The following is a 21,793-nucleotide window of genomic DNA, read 5'->3' on the forward strand; positions in this document are numbered from 1 at the left end:
GTTCTGAGGCTGAGCTGCTGTCCTCTGGTGGGAGGGGCCAAGCTAGAGAACACCTGCCCTCTTGGAAGGTGAAAGGGGTATGGCAGGGCAAGGGAAAGCAGGGGCAGCAGGGAAACCTGGAGGAGCTTCCAGAGGGGACTTCATGGCCTGGCTCTCCTCCATTCAATAGCCTAAAGTCCCCTAAGACATGGCTACTCTGCTCTCCCACTGGGTCCATCCTGGAGGTTCAGGCAGACCCCGACTGCCAGGCCAGGGCTGCTCCTCTTGGGGACAGCTGCGGGGCCTCTAGTCTGTCTGGGGTGGGGTTGAGAAGGTTGAGGTATCTGGCACACCTTCCACATTCCCTAGCAAGAGAGTTCCCCATTAAGGCCAGTGTTACCTTGAGTGAGTGAATCCCACTCATGCAGCAGTTAGAGAGAAAATACATCCTTGGAGCAAGATGGGGGAAATTCACTTCTGAGGTACAGGTTGGGCTTTCCCTGCAGCGTTTTGTGCAACCTCCAGTTGAGGGTGGGCTCTGAACCAGCTCAGTCCCTATTGCATTGGGCTGGCGGGAGGCAGTTGGACAGGAAGCAGAGCAGGGGACACTAAGGCGACTGAGCAAGACCCAGCAGAAATGAACTGGAGGGGGAAGGGGCCACGGAGGACAGCGACGCGCCCGCTCCCCGCACGGCCTTCCAGCCCCTCTCACTCCTGCGTAACGTAGCAGGGCAATGAGCCGCAGGGGAACCGAAACCTGCGCTGCGGCCACCCGCATTTCCCTTGCAAACTCCATTCAAAAGCCCTGGTCGGGAGGGTGCAGGTCGCTCTCCACCCCAGCCCGCGCGCAGGCACCGCATTCCTTCGCAGTGACTTGCGATGGGGAGGGGCCAGGGGAGGGTCCCTACTGCTCGGCAGCCCCTCCTCGCCTAGGGGTGTTCGTGTTCGCAGCCCTGCCCGGGCACAGGTTCCCGACACTCGTCGGCCCCACCTACCTGCCGGCCCCCGCGGCGCTGCCCCACCTCCCGCCCCGACCGAGGGCCGGGCAGCCACTGGGAGGAGTCGCTGCACCGCGCAGGTTTTTAAATGCGCAGGGCGCGGGGCGCGGAGCCATCGGAGGGACTGCGGTTCCAGCGCCGGAGCGGAGCAGACTGACAGGTGGGGACTAGCGAAACCGAAACACCTGCGTGCCCGCAGGAACTCGAGGCCTGGAGGCCCAGAGCGCTGGCACACAGCACGGGGACTGGCGCAACTGGCCCGGAGTTCTGGGCTCTGGCCCTCCAGTTTCCAGCCCTGGGCAGGCAGAATTCTGGGTCCGAAGTGGGGGTCCCTGAGCCCCCCTGCAGAGATGGGGACCCCGAGGCCCCAGTTCGAGCATGCCACAGGGAAGGAGTCTCCCTGCCCAGCGGTTCTGGGCAGTCACTGAAGGTCAGGTTCCCGAGCCCTCCTTTTTTTTTTTTTTTTTTTAATATTTATTTTCTAGTTTTCGGCGGACACAACATCTTTGTTTGTATGTGGTGCTGAGGATCGAACCTGAGCCCCTCGCATGCCAGACGAGCGCGCTACCGCTTGAGCCACATCCCCGGCCCCCCAAGCCCTCCTTGCGGGAGGTGTCAGCAGCAGAGCAGGCCTAGACCCACAGGCACCAGGCCATCAGGCTGGATGCTTTGAGGCGGAGCTGGCTCCTACATCTGCTGGGGTGAGACAGGTGGGGCTGACTCACTGAAAGGCCAACTGCTGACCAGGTTTAGCTGTCCAGAGATGGTCACTCTGGTGATACCAGGCAGAGGCAGGAAGGGCCTTGCCTCCCCACCTCCACCTGCCCATCATGCCCAGCTCTTATCAGGGCCATTGATTTCTGTCTGTCTTGACAGGGTGCTGACGGGCAGTGACCTCCCATCAGCCCCACAATAGGGAAAAGGCCAGACTCTCTGCCTCCACGTGTGGGCTGAGTCCTTCTTCTGTTCTGACCTGGCTCAAGGGAACACCCTTGTCTTGGGCTGGAGTGGGGGTTCCTACTCTTCAGTGTGAGACAGATGGTGGCCCTTCTTAGGAACAGCCCTTCCCTCCCCTTGGTGCTGGGTTGCCTGGGGGGAGGATTTGCTCCACCTCCACCACCTCTCCCGCCACCTTCCCTGCCCCAAAGACCACTGGCTTTTCGCCTCCTAACAGCTTGCTCATACTGGTGCCCTACTCTGGAAGGCTGGCACTTTGCTTTCCCAGCGCTGGGCTTGCCTGGGCCTCCTCCAGGACCCCAGGACCCCTGGGGCGCCCTAGTCTGTTTCTCTCCCACGTTCCAGAGTTCCAGACCTCTGCTCTGCCCCTCCCAGGCACCCACTTCTGTGCCTTCCTCCTGGCAACCTGGAAAGGGCAGGGCTTTGGAGATTCATACCAGACCCAAGGTCACCCACAAGCCAGCAGGGAGTGGCCCAACCAGCCACGGCACAGTGTGCACACTGAGCGGGCTCACAGCCCTCCCTGCCCAGCCCATTCTAGCAGCTCCCTGGGTCAGCGACTGCTCTCCCATCTCTCTTCAGGAAATGTGGGCCTCTCTGGGCTTCTGTCAGCTCTTTCTGGTTTCTGTCCAGGTGCAGCCTTCTGGTCCTGGACAAGAGCTAACCAAGTCCAGGACACCTTACCACCCCTGCCCGTGCTGTGGCCCCAACCCCTGTGCTCCACCTTGGGGTGGAGAACTGCTTCTCCTGTATCCCAGCCAGGAGTCAGGGGACAGGTACATGGCCCTAACCCCATGACCCTCTCCTCTGTGCTCTGCCCTGCCCTGGGCTGGGCTGGACAGGCCCAGTGTGGCAGCCTCTGCAGGTAGCAGTTTGAGACAGAGGTCTTGAGGGAGGGAGGGAAGGAGAGGGCTGGCAGAGGGAGAGGCTGACCTGCTGTGCTGTCCCACAGGCATGGGCTGCAGAGAGGGGGTGGACCACTGCTGCTCCCAGGCCTTGGCTCCTGGCTGTGGTGCTGCGGGAAACCCATAGCTTAGAGCAGCAGTCCTGCCTCCTTTGATGGCACGAGCCACAGGGTTACTGGGAGCTGGTGTCCCAGCTGTGCTTCAGCAGCTGTCCTGCCACCACTGCAGGGCAGCGCTCCTGACTGGGCCACTGCCAGGTGCCCAGGGCCCTGTGGCCAGTTCCACTGCCCTCTTCTTGGCCTTCCCTACAGGACAGCTCATCCTTCAAGGCCAAAGAACTCCTGAGTGTGTCCCCCCAAAAGACATGTAGAAACCAGGGACGTACCACAGAGTGGTTCCATTGCCCGCCTGAGCCAACAAATGTCCACTACACAGAGAGCCCAGTGACTCTCTGCCCCTGAGATGTGGCATTCTATAGGTCAAAGTCACTCTCCAGAGCAGTCCCCAAGTGAGCAGCTGGGCTCCCTGCAGGAGGGCTGGGCTGTTCTTGCAGGTTCTTCCTCCTGGGACTGCCCAGCTCCACCCAGGGGTCCGCTTCAGGCTGGGGGCCCAGAGCTGCTTGGTCCCCAAGCCCCGACTCCTGCCTGTCCTTCACAAGGGCTTGTGCCCTTCGCCTGCCCTCTGCCTCCTCTGCTGATACTTGCATCCAGGCTTCCCCTGGTGAGCCTAGCACTAGGGGCTCTGTGCCTGGGGGTCACTTCCTTCCCAACAGCACCTCGGGGCCCTGAGGTCAGTCAGCGTGGAGCCCTTGCTGCCCACGCCTACCCTGTCTCACTCTCGGGGGTGGTGCCTTCTGTAGGCTCTAGAAGCTGTCCCAGCAGCAGGTTCACATGGTCCAGGGGCCTTCTGTCCCAAATCCTGGGAGAGCCCTTCTCTAAGCCCTGTAGCCCCTCTGTGTGGGCCCTGGCTTCTCAGCCCGTGCTGGGCTGCTGAGAGCGGGAGGCAAGGAGGAAAGTGCTGGCCCCTAGGATGCACATTTTGGGGAATCTGGGGATTTGATATTTGGGGTTAAATTGACCCAGATGTCCCATTCCCAGAGCTGGGTTCCCCCCTTGGTGGGAGGACTTGGCCCCTCCCAGTGGAGCTGCCTGGGCCTGCTCTGCCCTAGGAACCCCACAGCAGTCCAGCAGGCTAGCCCAGCCTCCTGGGATCTTTGCCCAGAGCTCTGTTGCTTGGCTACAGCCCCCACTCCACTGGCCTGTGTCCTCCACACCCTCTCTCCTGCCCTACATTGCTCCCCAAGTGCTCCCCCAGGAGAGCCTAAGGCTGTGCTGCTTTCTCCCCCCTGGGCTCCACTGGACCCTGCGGCCAGGCGGTGGCAGACACTGATGGCCTCACCGAGGGGTCAGCCTGGTCCTGCATCAATGTCTAAGGTTCTGAGCAGGACATCCCAGAGGACTCAGGAGCAGCATCTGTGGGAGGGAAGGGAGGAGGAGGACTTGGCCAAGGTGGTGGTCTGGGGGCCGTCTATCTAGAAGACTTGATGGCTCTCAGGGTCATCAAGGGGCTGAGCCCATCATTGGCTGCCCCAGTAAGGAAGTGACCTCAGGGAGTGCAATTCTTGAAGGGGCTGTACTGGCTGTCTTCCCAAAGCCCTCCCTGTGCTGGGCAGCATCTGTCCACCCCACAGGTCATGTAACATCCAAGCCCGGGCTTATGGACCGGGTGGATTCTGCATTGGTGTCTGTCCCCTCGGGCCCACCTGCCCACCCCACACATTCCCAGCATGATGTGGGTGTTTGGAGGGTAGATGGGCTGTGAAGGTGACTGAGGACAGTGAGGGAGAGCTCCGGAGACACAGGAGCAGGGAGGTAGGCCTCCAGGGGATGGATGAGCCATGGGGTGTGGCCGCAGAGCCTGGAGGACACAGGTGGGCAGCAGGCATGAGGTGGGCCAGCATGGAGCAGCGCCTCCTATAGGACCAGCTATAGGGAGGACCAAGACCACTAAGTGACAGTGTGCAGGGTGGCTGCACATGTGGATCTGGACCCAGGGCAGGCAGGACCAAGCTGCAGCTCTTAGGATCTGAGGGCAGGTTGAGCAGCGCTCTGATTTCATGGGTACAAGGAGATGGAGCAGAATCCATCACTACAGGGGCGGGGGCAGAGTCCCTGTGTACCTGTCAGGTCCAAAGTACCTGTTGAGATTGGCAGTGGAACGCATGCTGTCAGCAAGGGCTGTGCCCTGGGTGTGAGGGCAGGCAGAGGTGCCTTCCCCAGACATGTGCAGAGGGAGGCAAGGCCCGTGGGTGGCCTGGATGTCCCTCTGAGCAGAGGGACACTTTCCTCTGCCAAGTGTGTGCACCAGGAGAGGGACTGGGCATGGTTCGGAGGACACGGAAGTGGCCTGGCTCCTGGAGGTGGGGAAAGAAGGTGTGGGCCCACCAGCATATGGTGACACAGACTGGGACCCTAGGTCAGGCTGTGGGCCGGGCTGTGTCCCTCCGCAGGCTCTCGGGGAGGACCCTTTCTGCCTCCCCTAGCTCCTGGCGGCTCCAGACTCTCCCAGTGCGGTCTGTGGTGTCTGTTCTCTTTTAAGGACACCAGGTGTTCTGGACTGGGGCCAGCCCTTTTCCAGTGTGATCTCATCTTAAATTACCTCATAGAGATCCTGTTTCCCAATAAGGTCACATTCACAGGTATGTGGCTTAGGATTTTGACGTATCTTTCCGGGTGATCAATTCAACCCAGCTTAGAAAGGGACAGGCCCAGGCAGAGGTAGTGGGCATAGTCCTGGGGCCTGGAGCCAGATGACCCAGCCCAGCAGGGGTGAAGGCCCGGCCTGTGTCTGTTGGACCCAGGGACCTTGGAGCAGGGGTAGCTGCAGCAGAGCCATAGCAGAGTTAGGGTCTGGGAGGGCTCCAAGCTCCTCACCCTGGGCCTAGGGCTGTGGTGGACACCAAGGGACAACCCACAGGAGAAAACAGAGCCCTCGGACCCTGGGAGGTGGCCTGGTAGCCAATCCCTGGTCCATGCCTTTACATGCTGGGAAGGACCAAGACCACTAAGTGACAGTGTGCAGGGTGGCTGCACATGTGGATCTGGACCCAGGGCAGGCAGGACCAAGCTTCTCAGCATGCTGGGAAGCTCTTCCACTCTGCCTTGGGGGTCCTGCAGGTAAGGGAGGGCCCTTCCCTATGGTGCCGGCGAATGCTCACACCCCAAGAGAGTGAGCTACCCGGGCCCCTGCTACCAAGATGAGGCTGCCCAGGGCTGCTCCAGTCATGTCTCTGGAGGTAGATCCAGGGCTCACCAGCTTGGGGAGGGTCTGGGATTGACCTTAGAACCTTGCCTCCCCTGTCTGCCCAGATGCTCATCTCTGACTGTGTCTTTCTGTGACCACAGGACACGTGTGACCTCAACTGGGTTCTGCAAGACCAGCTGTTTGCAATGAATGGCCAGGTCACTCCTCCTCTTGATACCCTATTCACCAACGGTGCTGAGCAGGCCTTCATCCCCAAAAACATGAAGGCTGGGCCGGGAGCCAGTGCCCCCTCCAAACCCCAGGCAGAGGCAGCCGCACCCTCCAGAGCCAGGAGCATTGCAGGGGTGCGTGTGGAGGCCCCAGGGCAGACGCTGAGTGTCTATGCTGCCATGAAGCGGAGCCTGCTGCCCGCAGGGCTGGGGTTGGCTCTGCTGGAGGCCCAAGCAGCCACTGGGGGCCTGGTGGACCCCGCCCAGGGCCAGCTGCTGTCCGTGTCTGAGGCCCTGCGGCAGGGCCTGGTAGGGCTGGAGCTGAAGGAAAAGCTGCTGGCTGCCGAGCGCGCGGTCACTGGCTATCCTGACCCCTATGGGGGCGAGAAGCTGGCCCTCTTCCAGGCCATCAGGAAGGAAGTTGTCAACAGAACTCTGGGAAGCCGCTGGCTGGAGGCCCAGCTGGCCACTGGAGGCCTGGTGGACCCCGTCCAGGGCATGCGAGTTGCCCCAGCACTAGCCTGCCAGAAGGGCCTCCTGGACCAGGAGACGTGGCTCAGTCTGGATGGGCAGGAGCCCAGCATGGACACCCCGGGTTTCCTTGACCCCAACACACTGGAGCCGCTGCCGTACTCCGCCCTTCTGGGCCGGTGTGTGGAGGACCCTGGCTCAGGGCTGGCCCTGCTGCCACTCAAGACCACCTTCCATACCCTGTGTGGGGCGGCCAGTGTGGCTGAGCTGCTGGAGGCAGGGGTCCTGGACGAAGAGACAGTCCAAGGCCTGCAGGAGGGCACACTGACAGAGCCGGGTGTGAGTGCTCGCCCTGAGGTGAGGCGCCACCTGGAGGGCACTGGCGGTGTGGCAGGGGTCGTCCTGCTGCCTGAAGGCCACAAGAAGGGCTTCTTCCAGGCTGCAGCCGAGCACCTGGTCCCCATGGGTGCTGTACTCCCGCTCCTGGAAGCTCAGGCTGCCACCCACACCCTGGTGGACCCAGTGACAGGCCGGCAGCTGTATGTGGACGAGGCGGTCAGGGTCGGCCTGGTGGGCCCAGAACTTTATGAGCAGCTGCTGGTGGCAGAGCAGGCGATGACTGGGTACCATGACCCCTTTAGCAGCTCCCGCATCCCCCTCTTCCAGGCCATGAAGAAGGACTTGGTGGACAGGTCGCTGGCCCTGCGCCTCCTAGATGCCCAGCTGGCCACGGGTGGACTGGTCTGCCCTACCCGTAGGTTCCGGCTACCTCTGGAGGCTGCCCTGCGTCTTGGCCTCCTGGATGAAGAGACTTGGCAGCACCTCTCCCAGGCCACGGGCTTCTCAGACCCCAGCACACACAGCAACCTGTCTTACGGGCAGCTGCTGGCCCTCTGTGTCACTGACCCAGAGACGGGGCTTGCCTTCCTACCTCTCCCTGGGGGACCCCGTAGAGAGGTGCCCCAGGGACCCCCATTCATTGGCCACCACACTCGGGAGGCCTTGAGTGCAGCCCTGACCTCCGTCTCTGTGGGGAGGTTCCAGGGCCGGCCCGTGTCCCTCTGGGAGCTGCTGTTCTCTGAGGCCGTCTCTGTGGAACAGAGGTCAAGGCTGGCCCAGCAGCACCAGGAAGGGACCCTCTCAGCAGAAGAGCTGGCAGCAGAGCTGAAGGCCATCATTGAGCAGGCTGAAGCCACAGCCAGGGTCACCTTTATTGGACTGAGGGACACTGTGACTCCGGGAGAGTTGCTGAAGGCGGAGATCATTGACCAGAAGCTCTATGAGCAGCTAGAACACGGGCAGACCTCAGCCCACGACGTGGGCAGCTTGGACTCTGTGCGGAGGTACCTGCAGGGCACGGGCTGCATCGCTGGCCTGCTTCTGCCCGGTTCCCAGGAGCGCCTCAGCATCTACGAGGCCCGCAGGAAGGGACTTCTCCGGCCCGGCACTGCACTCATCCTCCTGGAGGCCCAGGCTGCCACCGGCTTCATCATCGACCCCAAAGAAAACAGAAGGCACTCGGTGGAAGAGGCACTGAGAGCTGGTGTCATTGGGCCTGATGTGTACCTGAAGCTGCTGTCTGCCGAGCGCGCCGTCACCGGCTACACCGACCCCTACTCCGGGGAGCAGATCTCGCTCTTCCAGGCCATGCAGCGCGACCTCATCGTCAGGGACCACGGCATCCGCCTGCTGGAGGCCCAGATCGCCACGGGCGGCGTCATCGACCCGGTGCACAGCCACCGCGTGCCCGTGGAGGTGGCCTACCAGCGCGGCTACTTCGATCAGATGCTGAACTTGATCCTGTTAGACCCCTCTGACGACACCAAGGGCTTCTTCGACCCCAACACCCACGAGAACCTCACCTACCTGCAGCTGCTGGAGCGCTGCGTGGAGGACCCCGAGACGGGCCTGCGCCTCCTGCCACTTAGCAGCACACGGCCTCAGCTGGTGGATGGCAGCTCCCGGCAGGACTTACAGAACCTGGTGCTTCCTGTGCAGTGTGGAAGGTTCCGGGGACAGAGGGTCTCAGCCTGGGACCTAATCAACTCTGAGTACTTCAGTGAGACCTGGAGGAGGCAGCTGCTGCAGCGCTATGGACAGCGCAAGGTCACACTGGAGCAGGTCACGCAGCTGCTGCACAGAGAGTCAGGGAGGTGGGCAGACATCACACTGCCAGCACTTCGGGGCCGGGTCACCATCGGCCAGCTCCTGGAGGCTCAGATCATCGACCAGGACCTCCTGGAACAAGTTCTGGCAGGGACAGTCAGCCCTGATGCCCTCTTCCACATGGCCAGCGTCCACAGGTACCTGCAGGGCTCGGGCTCAGTGGCTGGGGTGCTGCTGCAGCCCTCCCAACAGAGGCTCAGCCTTTATCAGGCCATGAAGCAGAAGCTGCTGGCGCCTGGCGTGGCCCTGACCCTGCTAGAGGCCCAGGCAGCCACGGGGGCCATCACAGACCCCAGCAGTCTGGAGATACTGTCCGTGGACGAGGCGGTGCGCAGGGGCGTGGTGGGGCCAGAGGTGTGCAGCAGGCTGCGGTGGGCCGAGGGTGCCGTCACTGGCTTCAGAGACCCTTTCTCGGGGAAGAGAGTATCCCTGTTCCAGGCCATGAAGAAGGGCCTGGTCCCAATGGAGCAGGCTGCCCGGCTGCTGGAGGCCCAGGTGTCAACAGGAGGGGCCATTGACCCCACAGGCCACCACCACCTCCCCTTGCCTGTAGCCATCCAGCGGGGCTTCATAGACCGAGAGATGGACGTGGCCTTGTCCAGCTCTCCCAAGACCTTCCCCACGCCAGACGGCCAGGGCTTCACCAGCTATGCCCAGTTGCTGGAGAGGTGCCCCCGGGACCAGGCCTCTGGCCTCCATCTCCTGCCTCTGGCAGAAGATGCTCCTGCCATTCCCACTGACACTCAGCTCCAGGACATCCTGCAGGGCACACCAGGGAGTGAGGACGGCAAGTCCCTCTGGGACCTGCTCACCTCCTGCCACTTCACTGAGGAGCGGCGCAGAGGCCTCCTGGAGGACTTGCGGGTTGGGAAGGTCTCCGTGCCACAGCTACAGGCCACTGTGTGCAGCTGTGTACAGGAGGCAGAGCTCCTGGCCCAGGCCCGTGTGACACTGCCAGGTCCCCGGGGTGAGGTTCCTGCCGTCTGGCTGCGGGACGCTGGCATCATCACCCAGGAGGCCCTGGCCGCACTGGCTCAGGGCACAAAGTCACCCTCTGAGGTGGCAGAGCAGCCGGCAGTGAGGGCCCACCTCTGGGGCACGGGCTGCGTGGCTGGGGTGCTGCTCCAGCCCTCTGGGACTAAAGTGAGCATCGCCCAGGCCATGAGGGATGGCCTCCTGCCCACAGGCCTGGGACAGAGACTGCTGGAGGCCCAGGTGGCCTCTGGCTCCCTTGTTGACCCACTGAACAACCAAAGATTATCGGTGGAGGATGCAGTGAAGGCCGGCCTGGTAGGCAGGGAGCTGAGTGAGCAGCTCAGCCAGGTCGAGAGGACTGTGGCCGGGTACACAGACCCCTACTCAGGGGGCTCCCTCTCTCTGTGGCAGGCCATCGAGAAGGGGCTTGAGCCCGAGAGTGAGGGCCTCCCCCTCCTGCAGGTGCAGCTGGCCACGGGGGGCCTATTAGACCCTGTTCATGGGGTGCATCTGCCTCAGGCAGCGGCCTGCAGGCTTGGCCTCCTGGACGAGCAGACGAGCTGGGCACTGACCACCACCACGGAGGACAACAAGTTCTTCTTTGACCCTAATTCCCGGGTCAGGGTGACATATGGGCAGCTCAAGGAGCTGTGTGTGCTGGATGCTGATACCGGCTTGTGGCTGCTGCCACTCACTCAGGACGCTGTGCTTGAGGTGGACGAGCACACCGCAGTGGCTCTGAGGGCCATGAAGGTGCCTGTCAGTATGGGGAGGTTCCAAGGGCGCATCGTGTCACTCTGGGACCTGCTACACTCCGAGTACATCAGTGCTGACAAGAGGCGGGAGCTGGCAGCACTCTGCCGGTCTGGGCGAGCCACAGCCCTGCGGCAGGTGGTCAGTGCGGTCACTGCCCTAGTGGAGACTGCAGAGAAACAGTCCCCACAGGCCACCTTTAGAGGGCTCCGGAAGCAGGTGTCAGCCAGGGACCTGTTCAGGTCTCAGCTGATCAACAAGCAGACGCTAGATGAGCTGACCCAGGGGAAGAAGACGGTGCAGGAGGTGACAGAGATGGCCAGTGTGAGGCGGTCTCTGGAAGGAGGCAACTTCATTGCCGGAGTCCTCATCCAGGGCACCAAGGAGAAGATGAGCATCCCAGAGGCCCTGAGAAGGCACATCCTGCGGCCCGGCACGGCCCTGGTGCTGCTGGAGGCCCAGGCGGCCACCGGCTTCATCATCGACCCGGTGAAGAATCAGAAGCTGACCGTGGAACAGGCGTTCCAGGCAGGCATGTTTGGCAGGGAAACTTACGGTAAGCTGCTGTCCGCCGAGCGCGCCGTCACCGGCTACACCGACCCCTACTCCGGGGAGCAGATCTCGCTCTTCCAGGCCATGCAGCGCGACCTCATCGTCAGGGACCACGGCATCCGCCTGCTGGAGGCCCAGATCGCCACGGGCGGCGTCATCGACCCGGTGCACAGCCACCGCGTGCCCGTGGAGGTGGCCTACCAGCGCGGCTACTTCGACGAGGAGATGAGCCGCGTGCTGGCGGACCCGAGCGACGACACCAAGGGCTTCTTCGACCCCAACACCCACGAGAACCTCACCTACCTGCAGCTGCTGGAGCGCTGTGTGGAGGACCCTGAGACGGGCCTGTACATGTTGCAAATCGTAAAGAAAGGAGAACCCTATGCCTATATTGACGAGGCCACGAAGCAAGCTCTGCGGTCCACAACTGTGAACATGCACGTGGGGAGGTTTGCCGGTCGGACTGTGTCTGTCTGGGACCTGCTCTCCTCGCAGTACTTCAGCGAGAAACGGAAAAGAGAGCTTGTGTGGGAGTACAGAGAGCAGAAGGTGGGACTAGAGGAACTGGTGGAGGTCATCAGAACCACCATCAAGGAAACAGAGGAGCAAAACCAAGACATCAGATTGGCAGCCATCCACGGGGACACGACAGCCGCAGAACTGTTCAACTCTGGGGTCATCGATAAGGAGACCCTGGATGCACTTCACAAGGAGGACAGTGGACACCAGGACCTGCAGCAGCTGGAGTGCGTGCGTGTGTGCCTGGAGGGCAGTGGCTGCATTGCTGGGGTGACTGTACCCTCCACCCAGGAGGTCATGGGCTTCAACGAGGCCTGCAGGAAGGAGCACATCCCTGCGGGGTTCGCAGCCCAGATGCTGGAGGCACAGGCAGCCACTGGGTTCATGTGGGACCCTCGCACTCATCAGAAGCTGCCAGTGGACGAGGCCCTGGCAGCTGGCCTGGTGGATGAGGAGCTTCGGGAACGGCTGCACATGGCTGAGAAAGCCGCCAAGGGCCACAGAGACCCAGCCACAGGGGAGACCATACCACTGTTCCAGGCCATGAAAAAGAAGTTGGTCGGAAGGGAGGAGGCACTAAGGCTGCTGGAGGTGCAGGTGGCCACAGGGGGCATTGTGGACCCACAGCACCACCACCGAATCCCCCTGGACATGGCCTGCATGCGGGGCTGCCTAGATGAGGAAACGAAAATGCTCATCGTGGATCAGAAGCACATGAGGAGAAGGTTCCTGGACCCGAACACGCAGGAGAAGGTCACATACCAAGAGCTGCAGGACAGGTGCAAGAGGGACGAAAGGTCAGGATGGACCCTTTTCCCAGTGGTCAAGGACACAAAGGACTCAGAGTATGTTGATGAGGCCACCAAAAGGGCACTGGAAGCACAGCAGGTAGAAATAACTGTTGGAAGGTTCAGAGGCCAGCGGCCTTCAGTATGGGAGCTCCTGAATTCAGAGTATGTGACTCGAGAGAAGAAGCTGGAGCTGGTCAAGGCCTACCGCCAGGACACTGCAGGAGCCCTGGAGAAAGTGGTACAAAAAATTCTGCAAATAATTGCAGAAAAAGAAAAGAAGAGCAGACCAATGTGGTTCAGGGGTTTCCGAAAGCAGATCACAGCAGCCGAGCTGCACAGCTCAGGTATCATAAACAGAGAGACCCTGGAGGATCTGGAAGAGGGTCGACAGACAGTGCAGCAGGTACAAGCAGGGGAGGATGTCCAGCGCTACCTGGAGGGCACTAGCTGCATCGCGGGCGTGCTGGTGCCCGCCAGGGGCGAGCCCGGCCGCCAGGAGAAGATGAGCATCTACGAGGCCATGTGGAAGGGCGTGCTGCGGCCCGGCACGGCCCTGGTGCTGCTGGAGGCGCAGGCGGCCACCGGCTTCGTCATCGACCCGGTGCACGACCGCAGGCTGTCTGTGGAGGAGGCCGTGGCCGCCGGCGTGGTGGGCGGCGAGATCCGGGAGAAGCTGCTGTCCGCCGAGCGCGCCGTCACCGGCTACACCGACCCCTACTCCGGGGAGCAGATCTCGCTCTTCCAGGCCATGCAGCGCGACCTCATCGTCAGGGACCACGGCATCCGCCTGCTGGAGGCCCAGATCGCCACGGGCGGCGTCATCGACCCGGTGCACAGCCACCGCGTGCCCGTGGAGGTGGCCTACCAGCGCGGCTACTTCGACGAGGAGATGAGCCGCGTGCTGGCGGACCCGAGCGACGACACCAAGGGCTTCTTCGACCCCAACACCCACGAGAACCTCACCTACATGCAGCTGCTGCGGCGCTGCGTGCGCGACCCCGACACCGGGCTCTACATGCTGCAGCTGGCGGGCCAGGACTCCGCGGTGCACCAGCTGAGCGAGGAGCTGCGAGGGGCCCTGCGCGACGCCCGCGTGACGCCTCGCTGGGGCGCCTTCCAGGGCCAGAGCGTCTCGGTCTGGGAGCTCCTCTTCTACCGCGAGGTGCCCGAGCGCCGGCGCCAGGACCTGCTGCGCCGGTACCGGGCGGGCACGCTGACTGCCCAGGACGTGGGCTCGGCCCTGTCCTCGCTGCTGGCCGAGGCCGAGGACCGCAGCCCGCGCGCCGACCCTCGGGGGGCCCTGCGTGCGGCCACCATGGAGGTCAAGGTGGGGCGCCTGCGGGGGCGCGCGGTGCCCGTGTGGGACGTGCTGACGTCTGGCTACGTGAGCGGGGCCATCCGCGAGGAGCTGCTGGCCCAGTTCGGCTCGGGGTCTCTGGCCCTGCCCGCGCTGACGCGCAGGCTGACCACCATCATCGAGGAGGCGGAGGAGGCCCACGGGGACCCGCCCCGGCCCGGGGACACCTCGCCCGGCCAGCCGGGGCCAGGGCGGCCAGGGCGCTCCCGGGGCGAGGATGAGGAGGCCCAGGCCCAGGCCGAGGCCGCCCGCCGCCGCAGCCGCCTCCAGGAGCAGGAGCAGGCCCTGCGCGCCGCCACCATGGAGGTGCCCTCCGGGCGGTTCCGGGGCCAGCCGGTGTCCGTGTGGGATGTCCTCTTCTCCTCCTACCTGGAAGAGGCCCGGCGAGAGGAGCTCCTGGCCCAGCACGCGGCAGGCACCCTGGCGCTGGCCGACCTGGTGGCCATCCTCCTGCAGGTGGTGGAGGAGACCGAGGAGCGGCTCAGCAAGGTGTCCTTCCGAGGCCTGAGGCGCCAGGTGTCCGCGACCGAGCTGCACACGTCCGGGATCCTGGGCCCCGAGACCCTGCGGGACCTGGCCCAGGGCACCAAGACCCTGCAGGAGGTGACGGAGATGGACTCCGTCAAGCGCTACCTGGAGGGCACTAGCTGCATCGCGGGCGTGCTGGTGCCCGCCAGGGGCGAGCCCGGCCGCCAGGAGAAGATGAGCATCTACGAGGCCATGTGGAAGGGCGTGCTGCGGCCCGGCACGGCCCTGGTGCTGCTGGAGGCGCAGGCGGCCACCGGCTTCGTCATCGACCCGGTGCACGACCGCAGGCTGTCTGTGGAGGAGGCCGTGGCCGCCGGCGTGGTGGGCGGCGAGATCCGGGAGAAGCTGCTGTCCGCCGAGCGCGCCGTCACCGGCTACACCGACCCCTACTCCGGGGAGCAGATCTCGCTCTTCCAGGCCATGCAGCGCGACCTCATCGTCAGGGACCACGGCATCCGCCTGCTGGAGGCCCAGATCGCCACGGGCGGCGTCATCGACCCGGTGCACAGCCACCGCGTGCCCGTGGAGGTGGCCTACCAGCGCGGCTACTTCGACGAGGAGATGAGCCGCGTGCTGGCGGACCCGAGCGACGACACCAAGGGCTTCTTCGACCCCAACACCCACGAGAACCTCACCTACATGCAGCTGCTGCGGCGCTGCGTGCGCGACCCCGACACCGGGCTCTACATGCTGCAGCTGGCGGGCCAGGACTCCGCGGTGCACCAGCTGAGCGAGGAGCTGCGAGGGGCCCTGCGCGACGCCCGCGTGACGCCTCGCTGGGGCGCCTTCCAGGGCCAGAGCGTCTCGGTCTGGGAGCTCCTCTTCTACCGCGAGGTGCCCGAGCGCCGGCGCCAGGACCTGCTGCGCCGGTACCGGGCGGGCACGCTGACTGCCCAGGACGTGGGCTCGGCCCTGTCCTCGCTGCTGGCCGAGGCCGAGGACCGCAGCCCGCGCGCCGACCCTCGGGGGGCCCTGCGTGCGGCCACCATGGAGGTCAAGGTGGGGCGCCTGCGGGGGCGCGCGGTGCCCGTGTGGGACGTGCTGACGTCTGGCTACGTGAGCGGGGCCATCCGCGAGGAGCTGCTGGCCCAGTTCGGCTCGGGGTCTCTGGCCCTGCCCGCGCTGACGCGCAGGCTGACCACCATCATCGAGGAGGCGGAGGAGGCCCACGGGGACCCGCCCCGGCCCGGGGACACCTCGCCCGGCCAGCCGGGGCCAGGGCGGCCAGGGCGCTCCCGGGGCGAGGATGAGGAGGCCCAGGCCCAGGCCGAGGCCGCCCGCCGCCGCAGCCGCCTCCAGGAGCAGGAGCAGGCCCTGCGCGCCGCCACCATGGAGGTGCCCTCCGGGCGGTTCCGGGGCCAGCCGGTGTCCGTGTGGGATGTCCTCTTCTCCTCCTACCTGGAAGAGGCCCGGCGAGAGGAGCTCCTGGCCCAGCACGCGGCAGGCACCCTGGCGCTGGCCGACCTGGTGGCCATCCTCCTGCAGGTGGTGGAGGAGACCGAGGAGCGGCTCAGCAAGGTGTCCTTCCGAGGCCTGAGGCGCCAGGTGTCCGCGACCGAGCTGCACACGTCCGGGATCCTGGGCCCCGAGACCCTGCGGGACCTGGCCCAGGGCACCAAGACCCTGCAGGAGGTGACGGAGATGGACTCCGTCAAGCGCTACCTGGAGGGCACTAGCTGCATCGCGGGCGTGCTGGTGCCCGCCAGGGGCGAGCCCGGCCGCCAGGAGAAGATGAGCATCTACGAGGCCATGTGGAAGGGCGTGCTGCGGCCCGGCACGGCCCTGGTGCTGCTGGAGGCGCAGGCGGCCACCGGCTTCGTCATCGACCCGGTGCACGACCGCAGGCTGTCTGTGGAGGAGGCCGTGGCCGCCGGCGTGGTGGGCGGCGAGATCCGGGAGAAGCTGCTGTCCGCCGAGCGCGCCGTCACCGGCTACACCGACCCCTACTCCGGGGAGCAGATCTCGCTCTTCCAGGCCATGCAGCGCGACCTCATCGTCAGGGACCACGGCATCCGCCTGCTGGAGGCCCAGATCGCCACGGGCGGCGTCATCGACCCGGTGCACAGCCACCGCGTGCCCGTGGAGGTGGCCTACCAGCGCGGCTACTTCGACGAGGAGATGAGCCGCGTGCTGGCGGACCCGAGCGACGACACCAAGGGCTTCTTCGACCCCAACACCCACGAGAACCTCACCTACATGCAGCTGCTGCAACGGGCCACTGTGGACCCTGAAACTGGTCTCTTGTTTCTCCTTGTATCTAATTAATGTTTAATAGATTTGTTTTTCTTCCTTTCTGAATATTTTTACAACTTAAAGTAATTGTTTGCTTTTGCTTCTGAATGTTCTATTTTTTTTTTAAACTTGACATCCTTTTCCTGGCCAGTCCTTTCTCCTATGTGTTTATGCCTTCTTTGTTTTCTGATTTTGTGTCCATTCATTTGGTTTTCCGTCTCTTTTCTGATTTTTTTTTTGCATTATTTCTGACAATTTTCATTCATTCCCTTGTGTCCCTCAGTGTTTTTTAGTTGCCTGAGTCTTTGTTTGTAATCCTCCCTTCTTTAGCTGCTTCAGGTAGAATGGATGTGGGGATTTTTTGGCTCTCTGGGTACACACTGAAGTGCTCCTGCTGATTTGCTGTAGTCCATTTGTTCGTCCTCTACACTGCTTTCAATCAACTGGATGTTTTGCTTGATGTCATTCCCATCCTGTAACATCTCAGATGAGTGTCTTTGGTTGGTGGAGGTCCTGGTGTTTGCGTTGCGTTTCCATCTCACTGTGGTAGACCGTGGATACCAACTTACTTTGATCTCTCAGCCCAGCTTGCTGTTCCACCAAAGTACAACTAGTGACCTGCTTGGATCTGGAGCATTCCCAGGAATATAATTTGCAAGGGAATGTTTATGTATAGAGAAGTTTCATGTTTGTTTGTTTGTTTACTATTATTAAATAACAGAAGTTTATTTCAGCTCGTATTTCTGAAGGTCAAGGTTGAGAGGCTGCATCCTTGTTACTGGTGGAGTGGTGAGATGGCATAGGACACCATACAGTGACAGGTTGAGAGCAAGAACTCTTTTTTTTCCCCCTTAATATTTTCTAGTTGTAGTTGGGCACTTTATTTTGTTTTTTTATTTGTATATGGTGCTGAGGTTCGGACCCAGTTCCTCACACATGCAAGGAAGCGTTGTACCGCTGAGCCACAACCCTAGCCTCAAGAACTCTTATTTTCATTTCAGAATTTTGAAGGTTCATCCATAGAACTTTGTGCCTGTAATATAGAGATTAAATAAGAAAATAAGCCATCTCAAATGCAGGCTAGTGTGTAGCACTGTTGCATGGTGGTCACCAGCTGCTATTGGATGGTGCTCTTGGAAGCACATGCAGATCCAGTTGTTCAAAAAAGAGCCACAACTGTGGGAGCCAGGGGTGGAGAGGGTCGGCCTCAGTCTCCCCTGCACTCAGCACATGGAACAGGAGAGCCTGTGCTGCCTCTTCTCCTGCAGAGGACAGGAGCACACCATCTGGCAGGTTTCTACATGTGGTTTCCTTGTGCTTTTCCCGTCTGGAATTTGCTCAAGTTCTTGATTGCATGGAATTTGTATCCTTCACCAATTTAGAAAGTTTTCAGCCATTATTTCTTCAAAACCTTTTCCTAGTCATATCTTTTCTTCTTCTAGAACTTCAAATACACAGATGTTAGTTGTCTTGATGTCTCACAACATCAGAGACAAGGTCACTGTATCTTTTTTTTCAAAATTTTTTCTGTGACATGTCTCGAGTTGGATAATTTTTCACATTCTATTTCTAGTTTGCTGAGTCTGTCCTCTGTGAATGCCATCTTCTTGTTGAGCTGAGTTTTTCACTCCGAACATTTTCATGTGGTTTCTTCATATTTTCTATTTCTCTGCTGAGTCATCTGTCTTCTCACTCATTTCTAGAGTGTTTTCTTTCTCTTCTGGAGCATGGTGAGAATCTGTGATGTGTTTTCCAATGTATGGGCCATGGTGATTCTGGTGATTGTTGATGGACTTTGCTTTAGAGACTTGCCTATCTTTTCAGACCTTGGGATGCTGAGTCCTTTTTGATGGATCATCTTGATTTGTTATGATTCATAATCTGATGTGGGCTCTTAAAATCCTCCTGAGAACACGAGCTTTCTGTTTGGGTTGGCTCTTGTCATGGTCAGGTTCAAGCTGAAGTCTTGTCCACCTTCTGTTGTTGGAGGTCTCAGCTCAATGCCAGTCCTGTCTTCAGAGCTTTCGCTGTGAATGTGGGGTTCGCTCAGCTTAGGAGTGAGCCCCAGGTTTGGGTGGGGTCTGTGTGCTGAGCACAGGCCCCTCCTCCAGCTGTCGGCCTTGCCCTTCCCTCACGGGCTGGCTCTCCAGTCAGAAGGCCAGGGCCTCTCCGTGTTTTCATTCCCTGCTCTGGAAGGCAGTTCCAAACTACCAGGGTCCCGTTCAGGACAAAGAGGCCAGAAAAAAAGAAGGGGAAGAGGAAAGGGCTCTGCAAACACATGCTGTGGCCCCCAGGGCTGTGCTGGGCTCCTGTCCACCAAGCTGGAGCTTTCGGGGCTTTTGAGTGCCCATAATGCACCTGCACTGACACCCCAGGGTTTCATCGCTGTAACCAAAATACAGGACAAGAAAAACTTAGAGAAGGAAACATTTTGGGCTCCTGGTTTCAGTGGCCTCAGTCCATGGTTGGCCAACTCCGTTGCTCTGAGCCTGAGGTGAGGCAGACATCATGGCAGAAGGACATCATGGAGGACAGTTTCTCAGCTTGTGGCAGCCAGGAAACCAAGAGAGAGAGCAAGTGAGGGTCCTGAACCAGATACAGTCCCCAAGGGCACATCCCCCAGTGACTTCCTTCACCATGCCCCACCTGCCTACAGTACCATGCAATCACCCACAGAAATCATCCATCCAATGGATGAATCCACTGACGAGGTTACAGCCTCCGTTATCTAATCTTGTCCCTTCTGAATGTTCCTGCATCTAACATGTAAGTCCTGTGAGGGACATTTTTAGGTCCCAACCATAATAACCCACAACTCTAGTGGGCAAGGCAAAAGAGCAAGTCTCTCAGGATGCTGGCTCTCCTTGCTCTCTGTGTGGAGACTGCCCTGTCTTTGGATCAAAGCCACAGAGAGCAGATGAAGGGTCAGCCAACAGGCTCGTCGATCCAGTCATTCTTTAAGTTTTAATACCCCAGTCCAGCCGCCACTGTGGGCTTTCCAGTTCAGAGTAGCTGTCCATATCCTTCCAGAGAGACTTGCTGTGCCTGTTCTGAGTTGGGGGAGGTTGATGGGCCCAGGTTCCCCAGGACGGGACTGGGAACTCACTAGCACCTGACGCCAAGCTGCGTCTTCACACAGCAGTCGGTGTGGGTCGTGAGGGTGCCCGTGGCACCCAGACTGTGGAAGCAGGACAGGGGAGATGTTTTTCTGACCCTGGGTCACCGTGGGATGACCTGGGGTGCTGTGCTGCCATGGCCCCCTCTGCTGGCCGTGTGGACGACTTCTAAATGGCAAATGGGTGATGTTTCCTGGGCTGCTCGACCAGGAGTGGGATGGTGGTCAGGTCCCTGTGTTCATCTGAAGGGGGATGGAGAACACCAGACATGGGGTTGGAGAGCCGAAGGGCATAGCAGGCCAGGCAGGAAGCAGCCATACCATGCAGCACACTCACCTCAGTGAGCATGTGCGGCCAGCATGGCAGGGAAGGACACCAGGCCACACTGAGGTGCACCCTTTAGTCCCCACACCTACTGATCAAGCCAGAATGGATCTGAGACCTCTAGGCTCCCTTGACAAAATTTCCATCCTGAACTCCACATCCAAAGGAGTCCTGGGTAAAAGGGAAGGTCCAGGCCGCAGGACCACACTGCTGTATCCAGACCTGACTCCACCCCTTGAGGCCACACTCTGGTTCATCACATGATTTGTTGATGTCTCAGTTTCCTTTTATGTCAAATGGCACAACAGGGGCACTTGTAAGTGTTGTTAGTACAGATGAAATTATGCATGTAAAGCACTTTGGAAGTATTCCAGAAACATCCCTGGTACCTGGGAGCAGCAGAATGTTGTTTGTTGTTATTTTTAACATCCACATGGCTTTTTTCTTCCTATTTGAATGCCAGACCACCCCATCCAGGCAGGCCAAGGCATCCTTCTAGCTCGAAGTGAATCATCATAGCTGTAGAAAGAACCCAAGAAAAACACACCAGCCCACTTGGAGAGGCTTAGGTGTAGAGCAGATGTCGTGGCCAGGCAGCTGACCTGGGGCGCTGTGACAGCCCCAGGCCCCGCTGCAGGCCAGTGTGGCTTCTGCTGCAGCCCTCTAAGCCTTCAGCATCTACTGCTTTTCTTCTGGGGATAGAGTCTGTGGGGGTCTGGCACCTGGTTTGCCTTTTCATCCCCTGCTCCAGGGCCACAAGGGGTGGTTTCATAAGCCCCCTAGCAGGTGGGGACTCCAAGGGCAGCACGGTGCCCACAGGATCAGAGGGAGCATGTCTTCCCGCCATGCTGAGCCCCTGGAGTTCCCCGGTCACACAGAAGCTGGCTGAGTGAACCTGCATCCCACACATGGGCGGCAGGCCACACCAGGGCAGAGGATCTGGTCGGCAGGAAGCTCCCCGAGCCATAGGCAGTCCACACCTGGGGCAACTTTGGCCACCCTGGCCAGCGGACACAGCGCTTCACTCTGGACCATGAGGAAGCAAGGGCTTCAGGGATGTCAGGCCACCTGGGATCCCCCAAAGGCCTGAAACTCCACAGAGTCTCCCACTTTAAAAAAGATCCCAAGGGCTTCACCCAGGGACTAAAGCAACCCTCACCCAGACATGCACCTGCTTGGTGGTCTGTGTGGCCTTAAGTCTTCACCAGGTGACACTGACGTCACAAGTGGACAAGATACTCTGAAAGAAGATGCCCCACGTGGCACCTACAGTTCATTCCTATGAATACTTCACAGAGTAGAGCCAGCTGGCGCAGTGGTAGTACCTAGCTAGTGAGGAGGCTGAGATGGGAGGTGCTTGAGCCCCCAAGTTCAAAGCCAGCCTAGGGAGCACTGTGAGATCCCCCACCTCAAAACAAAGAAACAAACAAAATTAAGTACTACCCTGCACGTAATCAGAGAAACCAGGGCACACCCGAGACAGCTCCACAGAAGAACCACCAGAACGGATTAGCAAGCTGTAAGGCAGACCCACAGCCACCCTGATCACTGTGGTCACTAGGCCAAGTAGTTCTGAAATGTTGCCAGGGAGCTGAAACCCAAACTAGGAGAGATCGTAGACCTGCAGACAGCACAGCAGCAACTCAGTAGGCAGGTCTGACCAGCACGTCAGAAAAGCCGCTGGGCCAGTGGGTGAA

The 21,793-nt window shown here is 60.7% G+C and overlaps 1 protein-coding gene across 3 annotated transcripts; it reads left to right on the forward strand.

Moving 5' to 3' along the window:
• The first annotated feature begins 941 nt into the window (after positions 1–941).
• On the forward strand, positions 942–16,764 carry Eppk1 (epiplakin 1). Of its 3 annotated transcripts, none has more exons than XM_078016501.1 (3): positions 942–1,137; positions 1,463–1,687; positions 6,244–16,764. In XM_078016501.1, the coding sequence occupies exon 3, from the start codon at positions 6,289–6,291 to the stop codon at positions 16,687–16,689; it is 10,401 nt and encodes a 3,466-aa protein (XP_077872627.1). In that variant the 5' UTR covers positions 942–1,137; positions 1,463–1,687; positions 6,244–6,288; the 3' UTR covers positions 16,690–16,764. The 3 variants fall into 3 exon arrangements, with proteins under 3 accessions (XP_077872627.1, XP_077872626.1, XP_077872625.1); XM_078016500.1 differs by having other exon boundaries at positions 1,463–1,678; XM_078016499.1 differs by lacking the exon at positions 1,463–1,687.
• Positions 16,765–21,793: the final 5,029 nt, after the last annotated feature.

Source organism: Ictidomys tridecemlineatus, chromosome 7 (genome assembly GCF_052094955.1).
Source record: "Ictidomys tridecemlineatus isolate mIctTri1 chromosome 7, mIctTri1.hap1, whole genome shotgun sequence".
NCBI classification, from domain to species: Eukaryota; Metazoa; Chordata; class Mammalia; order Rodentia; family Sciuridae; genus Ictidomys; species Ictidomys tridecemlineatus.

Bases quoted from the DNA above. Each gene is read 5' to 3' on its own strand.
- Eppk1 (XM_078016501.1), top strand. From the start codon at position 6,289: ATGAATGGCCAGGTCACTCCTCCTCTTGATACCCTATTCACCAACGGT.